At 45.5% G+C, this 17,935-nt stretch overlaps 1 protein-coding gene across 7 annotated transcripts in view; it reads right to left on the bottom strand.

Annotated features, from left to right (window-relative positions):
• The window catches only part of robo2 (roundabout, axon guidance receptor, homolog 2 (Drosophila)), a 644,486-nt gene that overhangs the window by 46,885 nt on the left and 579,666 nt on the right, over positions 1-17,935 (bottom strand). For 3 of the 7 annotated variants that reach the window (XM_068041290.1, XM_068041296.1, XM_068041293.1), the window contains exons 21-23: positions 16,003-16,266; positions 14,238-14,357; positions 6,600-6,756 (exon numbers count right to left, since the gene is read on the bottom strand). In XM_068041290.1, coding sequence (XP_067897391.1) covers positions 6,600-6,756; positions 14,238-14,357; positions 16,003-16,266 — 541 coding nt within the window. The remainder of the gene's footprint in view (positions 1-6,599; positions 6,757-14,237; positions 14,358-16,002; positions 16,267-17,935) is intronic. The other 4 variants (XM_068041294.1, XM_068041297.1, XM_068041292.1 and 1 more) reach the window with 3 other exon arrangements.

Genomic DNA, 17,935 nt, shown 5'->3' with positions numbered 1-17,935 from the left:
GGAAAGTTTAAAAAAAATTTAAATACTTAGAATTTAAAATTTTACAAATATTTAGCAACAATTTACTACCTGTAGGAATGACACTCCACAGAGTCGATTGCTCCCTTTCTGGGCTGGAGAGGTTGACTGGCATTGCAAGAACACAAAGCACCTCATTAAAAGTGTCCTTCGCCTGTTAAGTACCAGCCCTAACCTTCTGCAAGGAGTTGCATTCATTTTAACAGCGCAAAAGCTAATGGGCGGCACAGTGACGCAGTGGTTAGCACCGCAGCCTCACAGCTCCAGCGACCCGGGTTCAATTCTGGGTACTGCCTGTGTGGAGTTTGCAAGTTCTCCCTGTGTCTGCATGGGTTTCCTCCGGGTGCTCCGGTTTCCTCCCACAGCCAAAAGACTTGCAGGTTGATAGGTAAATTGGCCATTATAAATTGCCCCTAGTATAGGTAGGTGATAGGGGAATATAGGGACAGGTGAGGATGTGGTAGGAATATGGGATTAGTGTAGGATTAGTATAAATGGGTGGTTAATGGTCGACACAGACTCGGTGGGCCGAAGGGCCTGTTTCAGTGCTGTATCTCTAAATCAAAATCAAAAATCAAAAGCAGCAATTTCTTGACACTGATGGGGAGGTCAAGGGTGAGCTGCTGTTTTTGTGAGGGTAACGGTGAAGTAGAGCAAATTATTTTGCAACTTGTGGTGATTCACAACTCATGCCATACCTCTCTCTGAACAGAAATGGCTGGGCTACTTTACACACTTATAACGCCATGTGCCGTTAAAATTGCTGCTATTTTCCCAGCAAATTCTGGGCCTGTCTGTTCCATCCCTACTATATTAATAGTCTTCACCTCGTTGAGTGTAAAAACAAGGAGGAAAGAGAGAAGACACACATGGTAATCATTTATCCTTGGCTCCTGCCCTCAGGTTGAGAAACGTATCTTTATTTTTGTGTGTTTGGAACCCCTGTGTGATCCAACAAAGGATTTCACATTAGTGGGAAATCAAAAGGTCCCTAATTTACTTAATTACAAAAAGGAAGAATTTGCAGTCCTTTGTTTGCCTTTTTTTTGGAGAAGAAGAGGTGGGACAACTAATTAATTAACCTTAGCCATACAAGTCACAGCGTGGTCAGCCTTTGGAGAAGGCGAAGATGTGGATATTTGAAAGAATAAACAGGATAAAGATTTGAGGTGGGAGGTGTGCCCAGTCTGGCAGGCACTCTTTGCCAATAGCTCTGATTGCATTAGCCCCTTAATAACTGGAGTTGCCAGGGCAACTAATATAATGTTGCACAGTTATATAAAGAACACATTACAGTGTAGGGACTTGAAGCAACACACAAAACTGCTGGTAGGGCAGATTACACTGAATTGCATATAAATTTGGCCCACAAACTTGCTTAAACTTTAATAGCTCCAGCACAATATCGTCCTTTTTGCCCAGGAGCATACTGGATCAGACTGGGCCAAATCAGTCACTGGTGTTCTGCTAACCCGGTAATAAAGCATGAGCATTGTTATGCCCTGTTAACAGTGGTGACAATTTATGAAGTTAACCTGATCCATTCCTAGGGCAGGTACAGCACGGATTGGCTACAGAGTAAAGCTCCCTCTACACTGTCCCATCAAACACTCCCAGGGCAGGGACAGCACGGGTTAGATATAGAGTAAAGCTCCCTCTACACTGTCCCATCAAACACTCCCAGGGCAGGGACAGCACGGGTTAGATATAGAGTAAAGCTCCCTCTACACTGTCCCATCAAACACTCCCAGGACAGGTACAGCATGAGGTAAGATACAAACTCTGCTTCCACCACCTTTTGAGGAAGAGAATTCCAAAGAACCACGACCCTCTGAGAGAAAGAAATTCTCCTCATCTTTGTCTTAAATGTGCGACCCCTTATTTTAAACAATGACCCCATAGTTCTAGATTCTCCCACAAGAGGAAACATCCTTCCCACACACCCCCTGTCAAGGTCCCTCAGCATCCGATATGTTTCAATCAAGTTGCCTCTTACTCTTCTAAATTCCAGGGGATACAAGCCTAGCCTGTCCAACCTTTCCTCATAAGACTTCACACCCATTCTAGGTATTAGTCTAGTAAACCTTCTCTGAACTGCTTCCAACGCATTTACCTATTTCCTTAAATAAGGAGACCAATACTGTACACAGTACTCCAGATGTGGTCTCACCAATACCCTGTTAACTGAAGTATAACCTCCCTACTTTTGTATTCAATTCCCCTCGCAATAAATGATAATATTCTATAAGCTTTCCTAATTACTTGCTGTACCTGCATACTAACCTTTTGCGATTCATGCACTAGGACGCCCAGATCCCTCTGCATCTCAGAGCTATGCAATCTCTCACCATTTAGATAAATTATATAATTTAGATAATTTTTTATTCTTCCTGTCAAAATTTCACATTTTCCCACATTATACTCCATTTCCCAGATCTTTGCCCACTCACTTAACCCATCTATAATCCCTTTGTAGCCTCCTTATGTCCTCTTCACAACTTACTTTCCCACATATCTTTGTGTCATCAGCAAATTTAGCAACCATACCTTCGGTCCCTTCATCTAAGTCATTTATATAAATTGTAAAAAGTTGAGGCCCCAACACTGATCCCTGTGGCACACCACTCATTACATCTTGCCAACCAGAAAATGCCCCATTTATGCCTACTCTCTGTTTCTGGTTAGATAGCCAATCTTCTATCCATGCCAACATGTTACCCCCTACACCATGAGCTTTTATTTTCCGCAATAACCTTTGATGTGGCACCTTATTAAATGCCTCTTGAAATCTAAGTACAGTACATCTACGGTTCCCCTTTATCCACAGCACATGTTACTTCTTCAAAGAACTCCAATAAATTATTTCCCTTTCACAAAACCATGTTGACTCTGCCTGATTACCTTGAATTTTTCCAACTGCCCTGCTATAACGCCTTTAATAATAGCTTCTAACATTTTCCCAATGACAGATGTTAGGATAACTGGCCTGTAGTTTCCTGCTTTCTGTCTCACTTCCTTTTTGAATAAAGGCATTATATTCACTATTTTCCAATCCAATGGAACCTTCCAAGAATCTGGGGAATTTTGGAAAATTAAAACCAGTCCATCAACTATCTCACTAGCCTAGGATGAAGTCTATCTGGACCCAGGGACCTGTCAGCCCACAGCTCCAACAATTTGCTCATAACCACTTCCCTGGTGATAGTAATTTCCTGGAGTTCCTCCCTCCCTTCCATTTCCTTATTTACAGCTATTTCTGGGATGTTATTTGTATCCTCAATGATGAAGACCGATGCAAAATACCTGTTCAATTCATCTGCCATCTCCTTATTTTTCCTTATTAATTCTCTGGACTCACTTTCTATAAGACCAACGCTCACTTTGTTAACTCTTTCCTTTTTAAAATATCTATAGAAACTCTTATTATCTGTCTTTATATTTCTCACCAGCTTTCTCTCATACTCTAATTTTTCTGTCCTTATTAATCTTTGTCATTCTTTGCTGTTTTTTATATTCTGTCCAATCTTCTGACTTTCCACCCATCTTTGCACACATATGCTTTTTCTATAAGTTTGATACTATCTTTAACGTTTTTAGTTAACCACGGATGGTGGGTCCTCCCCTTGAAATTTTTCATTCTCATTGGAATGTATCTGTTCTGTGTATTCTGAAATATCCCTTTAAATGTCTGCCACTGCATCTCTATTGACCTATCCCTTAACCTGATTTGCTAGTTCACTTCTGCTAGCTCTGCTTTCATGCCTTTATAATTGCCCTCTTTAAGTTTAAAATACTAGTCTTGGACCCACTCTTCTGTCCCTCAAACTGAATGTAAAATTCAATCATATTATAATCGGTGCTCCCTGGGGGCGCCTTCACTATGAGGTCATTAATTACTCCTATCTCATTGATCTCGTTGCACAATACCAGGTCTAGTATAGCCTGCTCTCTGGTTGGCTTCAGAACTTGCCGTTCTAAGAAACTATCCCAAAAACATTCTATGAACTCATCTAGACTACCTTTGCCCATCTGATTTTTCCAGTCTATAAGCAGATTAAAATTCCCCCATGATTATCGCTGTACCTTTCTGACAAGCACCCATTATTTCTTCCTTTATACCCCATCCTACCATGTGGTCATTATTAGGGGGCCTGTACACCACTCCCACAATTCTCTTCTCAACCCAAACCGCTTCAACATCCTGGTTTCCTGAACTTATGTCATCCCTCTCTATTATGCTAATACAATCATAAATTATGAGAGCTCCCCCTTCACCTTGTCCTAGATTCCTGTCCTTCCTAAATGTCATGTACCCTTCAATATTCAGGTCTCAATCTATGTCATCCTGCAGCCATGTCTCCGTAATGGCCATCAGATCATATTTATTTATTTCTATTTATTCTATCAGTTCATCTGTTTTGTATTACATGTTGCGTGCGTTCAGATACAGAGCCTTTAGTTTGGTCCTTTTGTTATTTTTGTAACCTCTAGCCTTGTCTGCTGATTTACTCTTAGATTTATACTCACTGTCCTTTCCTGTTATGGTCTGTTTATCATTTCCCATATTAATACCTTTCTCTCTTGCCTTGTTTCTATTCTTTGATTTATCACATCTTCCTAAATTTGATCCCATGCCCCCACTATTTAGTTTAAAACCCTCACTACTTCCCTAGTTATGTGACTCACTAGAACACTGGTCCCAGCACAGTTCAGGTGTAGACCGTCCCAATGGTACAGACCACACTTTCCCCAGTACTGGTGCCAGTGCCCCACGAACCGGAACCCATTTCTACCACACCAGTCTTTGAGCCACGCTTTCATTTCTTTAATATTATTTGCCCTACTCCAATTTGTACATGGCTCAGGTAACAATCCAGAGATTATTACTTTGAGGCTCTGCTTCTTAATTTGGTGCCTAGCTCCTGATACTGACTATGTAGAACCTCTTTCCTTGTCCGGCCTATGTCGTTGGTACCTACATGGACCACGATGACTGGCTCCTCCCCTCCCACTGTAAGTTTCTCTCCAGCCCTGAGCAGATGTCCCGAACCCTGGCACCAGCAGGCAACACAGCCTTCTGGACTCTCGCTCCCTGCTGTAGAGAACAGTGTCAATGCCCCTCACTATTCTGTCCCCTACAACCACTACGTTCCTTTTTGCTGGCCCCACTTGAATGGCTTCCTGTACCATGGTGCATTGGTCTGTCTGCTCATCCACACTCACTCTTGTCCATACAAGCTGCAAGCACCTCAAACTTGTTCCTCAATTGCAAGGGCTGAGGCTCCTCCACTTGCACCTTCTCGATCCCCTTACCTGCCTGACTCGCAGTCACACCCTCCTGTTCCTAACCACTGACCAAAACAGATGACCTGATCCTAAGGGACATGACTACCTTCTGGGACAAAGTCTCCAGGTAACTTTCCCCCTCCCTGATGCATCACAGTGTCTGCAGCTCGGCCTCCAGCTCAATAACTCTGAGCTGAAGCTCCTCAAGCCGCAGACACTTAGAACAGACGTGGTTACCATGAATTGCCATTCAGGAGCTCCCACATACTGCCGCGCAACACATCACCTGTTCTGCCATCTTTATCATGTTAATTTAATTACATTTATTTTTTCTTAATTAATTTATAGTTCCCCTCCTTACCAAACTCCTTTCTTTTCGCTCTGTGCCCTCCAGTAGACTCAGTCTGCCCAACTTACATGGCAGCCAGGGTCTTGGTTTAATGTCCCACCCAAAAGACAGCACCTCTGGCAGCGTGGCACTCCCTCAGTAATGCATTGGGAGTGTCAGCCTGGATGATGCAGTCAACCCTTTGAGTTCGGCTTCAGTCCACAACCATTCTGTTGCCAACTGAGCAGCACTGTCACTTACTGTAACACTGACTGCTGCTGCTGCTGCAAGGCTTTTTTATTGGTGTGGCAGAAGAAATGAGATTGGACGAAAGCAGCAGCTGCTACACTAATGTCCCTGGAAGTCAAGGCTTGTAGATAGTTAAGTTGGAGAATCTTCATTGCATTCAGGAGAGGCAAAGAAGATGTTTATTTATAAAGGGAGAGAGGCCACAGCTCACACAGCACCGGGCTTTTAATCCAACCAGCAAATTCACTTTCTGTATCAATAGCAGCTGGGAGACATCATTGACTGAACACAAACGAGGCCTTGAATGGCACTCTCCAACCTTGTGACCTGGCCAATATTTATCCCTCAATCAACACTAACAAAATTATCTGGTCATTATCACATTGCTGTCTGTGGGATCTTGCTGTGTGCAATTTGGTTGCCATTTTTTCTACATTACAACAGCGATGGTACTTCAAAAAGTACTCCATTGGCTGTAAAGAACTTTGGGGACATCCTGGGGTTGTGATAGGTGCCATGTAAAATGCAAGTTTTTGCTTTTTTTAACACTCCCAACCGACTAGCAAAAGGAGTCGTCATGCACTGCTGACTGCGTTGGACCTGGCAAGTGCCTCGATGACACAAGGCCTAATTCTCGATAAGAGTCAACTGATCTTCACCCAGTGTGGAGTGAAATTCAAAGCAGCTTGAGGGGAGAAATGTTAAAAAATAATCTTACCCATTCTCATGGTGGTCCATGATGTAGTGGTCTAGCTCTGTGCCGGGCAGCGGCTGCACTGGCGGAGGTGGCAGCGGCACATTGGACCAGTTGGAGCCCGTGTTCTTATGAGGCTTAATGCTGCTTTTATTTTTCTTTTTCTTCCCACCTTTGCCACCTGCAAGCGTCAGGAGACGTTACGTCACTCTCCAGTGAAGTGATACAGTGAGGAAATTTGTTCAGAGATAAAACAAGGAGAGAGGCTACACTCCAGGTGGGCTGAATAATCTTTTCACAAAGTATTTACAGCACAGTAACAGGCCACTTGGCCAATGCCAGTGTTGATGCTCTACACGAGCCTCCTTCCACCCCGCTTCATCTAAACCAATCAGCAGATCCTTCTATTCCTTTCACCCTAATGTACTTATCCAGCTACCCCTTAAATGCATCTATACTATTCACCTCAACCACTCCCTGTGGTAGTAAATTCCACATTTTTCCCACTCTTTGGGTAAAGAAGTTTCTCCTTAATTCTCTATTGGATGTATTAGTGACTATCTTATATTAATGGCCCACTTGTCTCACAAGTGGAAGCATTTTCTCTACGTCTACCCTTTCATAAAGTTGAAGGTCATCCTTAGTCTTCGCTTTTCCTTGCTCCAGCCTGTTCATTCTTTTGTTTTTATCACTACATGGTTTTCTTTCCATTAGCCTGTTACTTTTTGTGGGTTTCTCTTCCTGGCTGCCCTACTCCTCAAGGTCCTGGATCAGACTGGGCTACAGTTCCATCGGTTCCTTACCTCATCCAAGCAGGAGACTGGTCAGCGTTGGTGAGCTAAGCAACAGCAGGAGGAGATCACGCCAAGCTCCGATCTTGCTAATTGCCTACTTGACTCACTCCTGAATCTTGGGGTGGGGGAGGTGGGGGGCAGGGGGTGGTGGTGCATGGTGGCCATGAAGCAATACCCCAGTGAGAGTCGACACCATCAGAAGAGGAGGGAGTAAAGAACATGAACTTGCACTCTGTCAAATCAGAATGAATGAATCACTCTGCAGGGAAAAGAGGCTGATCTTCTCTGAACGGTCCCTGTTTTATCCAGTGGTGACTGCCTTCTTCAGCATTGTCATCATACCCTGTACAGTTTAACTTTTAATATAAGCTGCCACAAATTCCTTTCTATTTAAATCAGAGTTCAAATAAAAGAAGAAAGGCTATCTTGTAGGTAAGTGAGTTTTTGGAGCCCAGTCTTATGCCAAGTACCATGCTATGAGCAATTGCGTAAAATGGGTGAGAGTGAATCTGCAGCCTGTCGGAGGGAGGGTAAATGATTGGTTCTGAGTGGAGTGAACAGCCCATCAAGGCATCTAGAGGTGAGTTTTGTTGAGGAGATTGTGGTGTTTTGAAAATTGGATTGTGCATTTTGTTCACTTGAGGCCGCTGTACACACACATGAGCTAGCAAAGGGAAAGTGAAAGTAAAAAGAGAATAAAGAAGAATCCATTGTTTCAACAGCAAGCTGTCTCTGTCATATCTCTTACTAAACTCAGCTAAACCTCACTCCAGTCCCAAGAACATTACAGAGATGAGTCAGGAAGTGGCAGAGGTGTAATGAGGGAGGGTCTGTATGTGACGAAAGGATTTGGCTGGAAGGAAGGCGAGGTAGCGACATTGTTAATCATGGCCAAGGAGACACAAAGATAATCATGAGCTCTGGATGTTGAAGGTGAGGGTAGAGAGGACAGAGGAAAGGGGTGGTGGTTAGCTTTATTTTTATTCATTCCAGGGATGTGGGCATCACTGGCTGGGCCAGCATTTATTACCCATCCCTAATTGCCCTTGAGAAGGTGGTGGTGAGCTGCCTACTTGAACCGCTGCAGTCCATGTGGGGTAGGTACACCTACAGTGCTGTTAGGAAGAAAGTTCCAGGATTTTGACCCAGCGACAATGAAGGAACAGCAATATAGTTCCAAGTCAGGATGTTGTGTGGCTTGGAGGGGAACTTGCAGGTGGTGATGTTCCCATGCGACTGCTGCCCTTGTCCTTTTAGATGGTGGAAGTTGCGGGTTGGGAAGGTTCTGTCTAAGGAGTCTTGGTGCATTGCTGCAGTGCATCTTGCGGATGGTACATACTGCTGCCACTGTGCGTTGGCGGTGGAGGGAGTGAATGTTTGTAGATGGGGTGTAACCAAGAGGGCTGCTTTGTCCTGGATGGTGTCGAGCTTCTTGAGTGCTGTTGGAGCTGCACCCACCCAGGCAAGTGGAGAGTATTCCATCACACTCCCGACTTGTGTCTTGGTGGACAGGCTTTGGGGAGTCAGGAGGTGAGTTACCCGCCTCAGGATTCCAAGGCAGGAATTTTACGCCACCCCAGCGGGTCGGATGGTGGCATGGGGGCGGCGTAAAATTGAGTGGCAGGCTCCAGGAGGCCTAACCGCCCCGGTTCCACCTCTGACCAAGTTTATGGAGGTCCGGCGGGGGGGGGGGGGGGGGGGGTGAGAAGCGGCCCGCCCGCCCGAGGCCAATCAAGACCTTTAAGTGGCCACTTAACGGCCCTTGCCTGCCTCCACATGTATTTTACCTTTGGCAAGCGGGTGTGCTGGGGACGTGAAAGGCCGCCCAGCAATAGCTGCCAGCCGTTCGCACCCCGGGGGGGGGGCCTGGTAATCGGGCACAGGGTGCCCAATTGAGGGCCGCTGATTGACTGGCAGCTCACTGAGGCAGGACCTCCTCCCTCAAGCGGGTGGAAGTCCCGCCTCGGGCCAATTAAAGCCTGGGGATTCGTAAAACACGGGAAAGATCCCCAGGCTGGGCGGGAGTGGGATCGGCACCGACATTTACGTCGGAGTCCAGCTCCTCTCCGCCTAACGTAAAATTCCGGCCTCAGCCTCTGACCTGCTCTTGTAGCCACAGTATTTATATGGCTACTCCAGTAACCCGCAGAATGTTGATAGTGGGGAATTCAGTGATCATATTGCCATTGAATGTCAAGGGGAGATGATTTGATTCTCTCTTATTGGAGATGGTCATTGCCTGGCATTTGTGTGGCGTGAATGTTACTTGCCACTTATCAGCCCAAGCCTAGATATTGTCCAGGTCTTGCTGCATTTCTACACGGACTGCTTCAGTATCTGAGGAGTCGCGAATGGTGCTGAACATTGTGTAAAATGAGGCAAACATCCCCACTTCTTACCTTATGATTGAAAGAAGGTCATTGATGAAGCAAAGAACAAAGAACAAAGAAAATCACTGCACAGGAACAGGCCCTTCGGCCCTCCAAGCCTGCGCCGATCCAAATCCTCTATCTAAACCTGTCGCCTATTTTCTAAGGGTCTGTATCTCTTTACTTCCTGCCCATTCATGTATCTGTCTAGATACATCTTAAAAGACGCTATCGTGCCCGCGTCTACCACCTCCGCTGGCAATGCGTTCCAGGCACCCACCACCCTCTGCGTAAAGAACTTTCCACGCATATCCCCCCTAAACTTTTCCCCTTTCACTTTGAACTCGTGTCCCCTTGTAATTGAATCCCCCACTCTGGGAAAAAGCTTCTTGCTATCCAACCTGTCTATACCTCTCATGATTTTGTACACCTCAGCTGAAGCTGAAGTTGAAGCAGCTGAAGATGGTTGGACACTACCCTGAGGAACCCCTGCAGTGATGTCCTGGAACTGAGATGATTGACCTCCAGCAACCGCAAACATCTTCCTTTGCGCTAGTTACGACTCCAACCAGCGGAGAGTTTTCCCCCTGATTCCCATTGACTCCAGTTTTGCTAGGGCACCTTGATGCCATACTTGGTCAAATGCTGCCTTGATGTCAAGGGCAGTCACTCTCACCTGCTCTTTTTGTCCATGTTTGCACCAAAGCTGTAGAGGAAAGATTTGTCCTTTCCCCCACTCCTCGAATAAACCTGAAGCAGCAGACTGTGCTGAAGACTGTCATGCACAGTAACACTAAACATGCTCAAGCCAATTTTGCCGATGTAATGTCAAGGCTGGACTTGCTACAGGCAACCCCAGATTGACGGCCCTCTGATTTGAGATTGTGAAGGTAAGGACTGCACCAAAGGAACAGGTGGGGTGGGAGACAGTGAAGGATTCATGGCAAGGTTGCTGAGGGAAGAGATGAGACCACTGTTAATCAGACCCACTGCAGCTCAGGTGTTGTGACAGGCAGAAGGCTAGGAACAAAGAAGTTGAGAGTTTGAGAGTGAGGAAATTAAGAAAGGAGTTTCTTACCTGGGCTGGGTAGCAAGGACGGGGTAGGAGCAATGCTGGGGATGTGCACTGTGAGGGAGAGGAATAAGTGGTAAGAGATAGCCTTATTAATCAAGATGTCAGGAGAGAAGTAGCCACAACAACAGCTTGCATTTATATAGCAGCTTTAATGTGCTGAAACATCACAAGGTGCCTGGCAGGAGCGTTATCAGCCAAACTTTGACACTAAGTCACATTAGGAGATATTTGGGAAGTGACCAAAAGTTTGGTCAAAGAGGTGGGTTTTAAGGAGAGTCTGAAAGGTGGGGGGAGAGGTAGAGAGACAGGGAGGTTTAAGGAGGGAATTCCAGAGCTAAGAGCCCAGGCAGCTGAAGGCGTAACCGCCAATGATGGAAATAGGCCAGAATTAGAGGTGCGCAGGTATCTCAGAGGATTGTGGGGTTGGAGGAGATTAAAGAGTTAGGGAGGAGGGATTTGAAAATAAGGATGAGAATTTTATTAACATTATATTGCTGGACCGGGAGCCAACATGGGTCAATGAGCACAGGGGTGATCGGTGAAACAGACTTGGTGCAAGTTAAGATACAGGCAGCTGAGTTTTGGATGAGCCTGAGTTTACAGATTACGCAATATAGGAAGCCAGTCAGGAGAGAATCAAAACAGTCTACAAGAGAAAACTGGCAGCATGATTAACAAATGGAAACTATTAATGTAGGCTGGCATTTGCTTGAGTGTAGACGATTAAGGGGTGACCTAATTGGGGTGCTTAAGATGATTGAAAGATTCCACAGGAGAGTTAGAAATTATTTCCTCTGGTGAGGGGAGTCCAGGACAACAGGGGCATAGTCTTAGAATTAGAGCCAGGGGTGATGTCGGGAAGCACCTCTTCACACAAAGGGTAGTGGAAATCTGGAACTCTCTCCTCCGAAAGGCTGTTGAGGCTGGGGGTCAAGTGAAAATTTCAAAACTAAGATGGACAGATTTTTGTTTGGCAAAGGGTATTCAAGGGTTAAGGAACCAAGGTGGATAGATGGAGTTATGATACAGATCAGACATGATCAAACTGAATCAAGCTCGAGGGGCTGAATGGCCTCCTCCTGTTCCTACGTAAACAAAGCTGAGCGGGATCTGAAATAGCTGTGGATTTGCTATGGACTGTATGGTGCTACCACTGAAGAGTTAGAATGAGAGAAAGGGGAGGAAGGAAACAGGGGATATCAAAAACACCACAAACTCTGGAAATCTGAATCAATAAACAGAAAATGGCAGAAGCACTCAGCCAGTCAGGAAGCATCTGTAGAGGAACAGATAGGTTGACGTTTCAGGCGAAACGAGTTTTGACAAAGTGACCCACCCGAAACATTAACTTGTCTGTTTTCTCTCTCTCTCTCTCTCTCTGCGCAGATGCTGCCTGAGTGTTTCCAGTATTCTCTGGGTTTTTTTTTTCCATTTCGTGAAACAGGTTGAGATGGTCGGAAGAGAAGGAGACGCCAACAGGGGAATGGGGAATGGTCCAGGTGTGACTTGTCAATCAGAGAAACACATACCTGTGATGTGTGACTTGCACAGAATAAGTGATAGAAAGCAATGTGTGTTTGGGGTGGTGGGATATGTTGGGGATACTGATGAGAGAAGGAATCACCGTGAGGGAATGATGTCTATGTCAGTGCCAGGAATTGGGAACAATTTGCTCGTTGCACACAGCAAGTAATTTATATGACAAATGGTGGCACGCTTCACAAAATGTTGCACGCTAACCCTTCCTCTTCCAGGGAACTGTCGCTAGGTGTGAAAATGTTACATGTTACAAAACTTTGCTGCTTCAGACACCCAGAATTCACTTCAAATAATCCCATTGCAGCTACAATATGGATTGCATGCGGAATAAAGCTGCATCTATGCTATTCCAACAAGCACACCCAGGTTAGGTAAAACACGCATTGCATGCAGACTAAAGCTCCCTCTACATTGCGTAATCAAACTCCCAGGACAGTTACAGCATAGGGTTAAATACAGAGTCAAGCTCCTTCTACACTGTCCCATCAAATACTCCCAGGGCAGGTACCGCACGGGTTAGATACAGAGTAAAGATCCCTCTACACTGTCCCCATCAAACACTCCCAGGACAGGTACCGCACGGGTTAGATACAGAGTAAAGATCCCTCTACACTGTTCCTACTATGTGCTGTTCACCCAATCTCAGAAGCATGCTCCCTACTGTTTCAGCGTGACATGTTTCCAAACTCTAAGCTGCAAATTCTCTGCGGGTTTAGGAGTTGGGGATAAAACTCATTATTATTATAAAATTTGATTTTATTTTTATTACATTTTATAAATTTGTTCAAAAAAATTCTGAGGTAACAACATTGTTTAAGCAGTGGACATATGAATTTGTAAAAACTTTGGAATGCCTTACTTCCCCAAACTTCCGTTTCCCCTACACTCTATAGGCTTTCAGAACTAAAGCTTGCTGTCACTTAAATACTAGATGCTTCCAAACCATCTCTCATTCTTATCATGCTCTTTGGATAGGGGAAGTTAGGTGGAGGTGATGGTAGATGATACCAACAGGGCTGCCTTTATTGCCCATCCCTGGGCTTTTTTGCTTTGTGGCACTTACTTTACAATTGAAACGCTTGCTTCATCACTTCACAGAGGCAGCTTATAGTCAACAACATGGTGTGGCACTGAAGCCACATGGAGGACCAGTCCGGATAAGGACAGCAGGTTCCCTTCCCTGAAGGATATTAATGGACCATAAGAACATGAGAAATAGCAGCTGGAGTAGGCCAGACAGCCACTCGATCCTGCTCCGCCACTCAATAAGATCATGGCTAAACCTCTACCTCAACTCCTCTGATCTGCCCAATCCCCTTAGCTCTTTGATTCTCTTAGTGTCTCAAAATCTACCAATCTCCGTCTTGAATATACCCAATGACTGAGCATCCACAGCTCTCTGGGGCTGAGAATTCCAAAGATTCACAACCCTCTGGGTGAAGAAATTTCACCTCATCTCAGTCCGAAATGGCTAACATCTTATCCTGAGACTGTCCCTGCATTCTAGATTCTCCAGCCAGGGGAAACAGCCTCTCAGTGTCTACCCTGTCAAACCCTCTAAGCATTTTATAGGTTTAAATGAGATCACCACATTTTAGGGATGGGCTATTCCAAAAAGTTCTTTTTTGGCGACAAAGTGGCTTGGGCTGTTCTGAGGTGGCCTTCAAGCAAGGGAGTGTCCTGAATCTTAGGCTTTCACCAAGTTTTCTCAATGTAAAATACATCAATCTTTCCAGCATAATATCTACTTGGAAGTCCCACTTCTTGGACAACAGCAAGGAAAGTGCACAAGGAATAGTTTGTCATACCTTGAAACATGCTCAATAACTCAATGACAGACCTGCTTACGATGGGGCAGAGGGTGGTGTTAGTTTTGAGGACAAACCTGAGAGACTTCTTTCAGAGCTGTTGTGGGAGCTTGAGGTGCTGAAGTCCTCAGAATGGTTGTGAGGCATTCTGTTAGACAATCCCTCAGCCAATCGGTAGTCAGGGATGAAAAGCAGGGCTAAAGGTCAAAGGGTAAAAGTCACAGTGGCATCAGGTGTTTTAGCTCACGGCACAAGCACATGCAAGGACATGCAGTTAATGCAGATGCTGCGAAGGTTTCGAGGGAAAAAATATCAAGTGCTCACAAGGTTGAAAAGTGAATGTCACCATTGATGGCCATTGTTTCTGCATTCAGTTACATTTTAAGGTTATTTGAAGGCATTCAGCAACGCAACAAGCCACCCTGTAAGTCTATTTTCACTGGGGGAATATTCCGCTTTGATCATTACAGTCTTGGCACCAGAAGTGTTTCCGGGCTGAAGTCTTTAATATTCCACCCTCCATATATCTGAGCTCACGTAAAACTCTGCTGCCCGTGTCCTTACTTGCACCAAGTCCTGATCGCCCATCACCTCCATGTGCTAGCTGACCTGCATTGGCAATGCCTCTTTTAAAAAATTCTCATCCTTGTTTTCAAATCCTTCCGTGGCCTTGCCCCTCCCTATCTCTGTGATCTCCTCCAGCCCCACAACCCTCCGAGATCTGTGTCCCTACAATTCTGGTCTCTTGCACTTCCACAACTGTAATCACTTCACCAACTGGCGGCCGTGCCTCCAGCTACCCGGGCCCTAAGCTCTGGAATTCCCTCCCTACACCGCTCTACCGTCTTTCCTCCCTTAATTATTATTTTATGTCAAGGTCATCTGGCTTGAAGAAGTTGCTGAATCAAACCGTGTGAGGAGGCTGAATTTCTTACTGAATTACAGTAGGAAATAAATCTCAGGTGCAGGACAATCCCTATTAATGTTAAAATGAGTTGCATTACATAGAATGGGGAGAAGGTGGGTAGGTGAGGTTGAGGAATATGGGGAGAAGGTGGGTAGGTGGGATTGAGGGATATGGGGAGAAGGTGGGTAGGTGGGATTGAGGGATATGGGGAGAAGGTGGATAGGTGGAATTGAGGGATATGGGAAGAAGGTGGGTAGGTGGGATTGAGGGATATGGGGAGAAGGTGGGTAGGTGGAATTGAGGGATATGGGGAGAAGGTGGGTAGGTGGGATTGAGGGATATGAGGAGAAGGTGGGTAGGTGGGATTGAGGGATATGGGGAGAAGGTGGGTAGGCGGGATTGATGGATATGGGGAGAAGGTGGGTAGGCGGGATTGATGGATATGGGGAGAAGGTCGGTAGATGGGTTTGAGGGATATGGGGAGAAGGTGGTTAGACGGGGTTGAGGGATATGGGGAGAAGGTCGGTAGATGGGTTTGAGGGATATGGGGAGAAGGTCGGTAGATGGGTTTGAGGGATATGGGGAGAAGATGGTTAGACGGGGTTGAGGGATATGGGGAGAAGGTCGGTAGATGGGTTTGAGGGATATGGGGAGAAGGTGGGCGATTCATCTAAATGCAGTCTCAAGTTCACATATTCCATTGAATTCTCAAAATATTTTCCAACTCTCAAGATTCAAACATAAAGCGAAAGGATGCTAAAGTCCAATTAGAAATCTTTTGAATATATTGTTTTATTTTCAAACAGGTAATACCAAGGCCCCGATGGTGACACTCCCTCTTATGTACAGTTACAGGCTTTTTGTTCTTCTGTTAAACAAACCAGCGTGCACAGCCAGTGTGAACTTACCCCAGGCAGTACCATCCTCTCACTCACCGTTATTAAACTTGTTCTGGTCTGGCAGTGAATAGCCACATCCGGTCAAGTCTGGCTTCGGTTGGATGGAGGTCTTCCACTGAGGGTCAGGGAGGTCAACGGCCAGCTCTTGGATACTGCTGGAATGCAGGAGCTGTGTGGTGGCATAAGGGGTGGTTTGCGTCATCTGTCCTGGGCTGTTAAAGCTGGTCTTTGTGGTGACGTCGATGCTGCTGTAAATGGCGCTGTCGGACAGCATAGTGCCCGACTTCTCACCCTGACCTACTGTGGCACATGGGCGGGGATGAGAACAAGACAGAGAACACAGAGAGAGAAAGAGCGTGAGAGAAATGAAAAACTAGTCAGTAACCTGTAGGAAAGTCTATAAACAACCACACATCCAACATGAAAAATAAATGTGTCATCCTGAATGTAAGTATTTTGGGACAGATGTAATCCACGAACTAACAGAGGGAAGATGATATACAGCCAACGCCGTGTGGTCTCCATCTGTGATATGCTGAATGCCCTTCACAATCTACTGAGTAAATCCATTCTTTATGTATAAAAACAACACAGAAAATGCTGCAATGGCATAACAGGATGTTCAGTAGCTGGCCTCAGTTTAAAATTGTCATCCTCCTGTTCAAATCACCCTCCATGGCCTCACTATCCCACAAATACCGCCCCCTCCCCCCCCCCCCCCCCTCCCCACCCCCCACAAAAAAAACTCTTCCAACTCTACAACCCTCTGAGACCTCTGCATTCCTCCAATTCTGGCCTCTTGAACAGTCCTGATTGATGCCCGTGCCTTCAGCTGCCTGGGCCCGAAGCTCTAGAATTCCTTTCCTAAAGCTCTCCACTTCTCTACCTCACTTTCCTCCTTTAAGACATTCCTTGAAACCTACCACTCTGTCTAAGCTTTAGATCACCTGTCCCAGTGTCTCCCTACATGGCTCGGTGTCTCCTTTCTGTCCAAAGCTCAGCTGTGAAGTACCTTGGGACGTTTTATTACTTTAAAGACACTAGATAAATGAAACACGGAAGAAACACTTTGAATGTAGCAAAACATCCCAAGGAGAGGAGTATAACCAGGCTGCCAATCAGCTACCATCTATTTTGTGATTTCTTCATTGTCCCTATATCTCCCATTTATTGATATTCCTCCATGCAGCTCTCCACTAAATATTCCTCCCTTGTTCCTCTTAAGCTGCCAGTCCCCTGTCCTGCATTTTCCTCCTTTCAACCTCAATTCATTGCACCACCTGCTCCTCTAACTGAATCCCCCAGGACCTCTGAACCATGGAACACCTCCCCTCTCCCTCAGTCTTTCCCCTTTCCTCCGACAATCGACAGATCCTTAAAACCCAAACTTCTCATCGCCTATCCGTCAGGTGTCAATTCGTCTCCTGTTTTCTCCTACATTTTTCACCCTGGGTGCTATCCTGTACCAAGGTCCTTCACCTGCATAAATTAAAACAGCAATGTGACTAAATCCCTGACTAAGGTCACGGTGGTGGTGAGAAGGGAGGGAGAATTAATAAAACAATTCCTCTCATGTTTCAGGATTTGATCTATCGTTTCTTTGATTTTTCTTTTCCATTTCAGCCAGTTTCAAAAATGTGAACAATGACAGGATGAAGTCCTGCTCCCCTATCCAGCTTGTCCCATACCAATGGCGATACCTTGTGTATCACAATATATCCACTCTCCACCCCACCAAAACTATGTGACCTCCAGAGAGGTGAAAAAACAAATAAAATCAACTTAGGAACATAAGGAATAGGAGCAGGAACACGCTAAAAAAGCACCTCCCCCACCCACTCCTGCCCTTCAATAAGATCATGGCTGAACTTCCACATCAATCCACTTCCCTTCCCAATACCCTTACTGCCCTGTCGCTCTCAGTCTTGAATATACTCAATAACCGAGCATCCACAGCTCTCTGGGGTAG

This window comes from Heterodontus francisci, chromosome 10 (genome assembly GCF_036365525.1).
Source record: "Heterodontus francisci isolate sHetFra1 chromosome 10, sHetFra1.hap1, whole genome shotgun sequence".
Classification (NCBI taxonomy): Eukaryota; Metazoa; Chordata; class Chondrichthyes; order Heterodontiformes; family Heterodontidae; genus Heterodontus; species Heterodontus francisci.
Note: the sequence above shows the minus strand (reverse complement) of the source record. Positions and strands in the feature narration are given on the sequence as shown.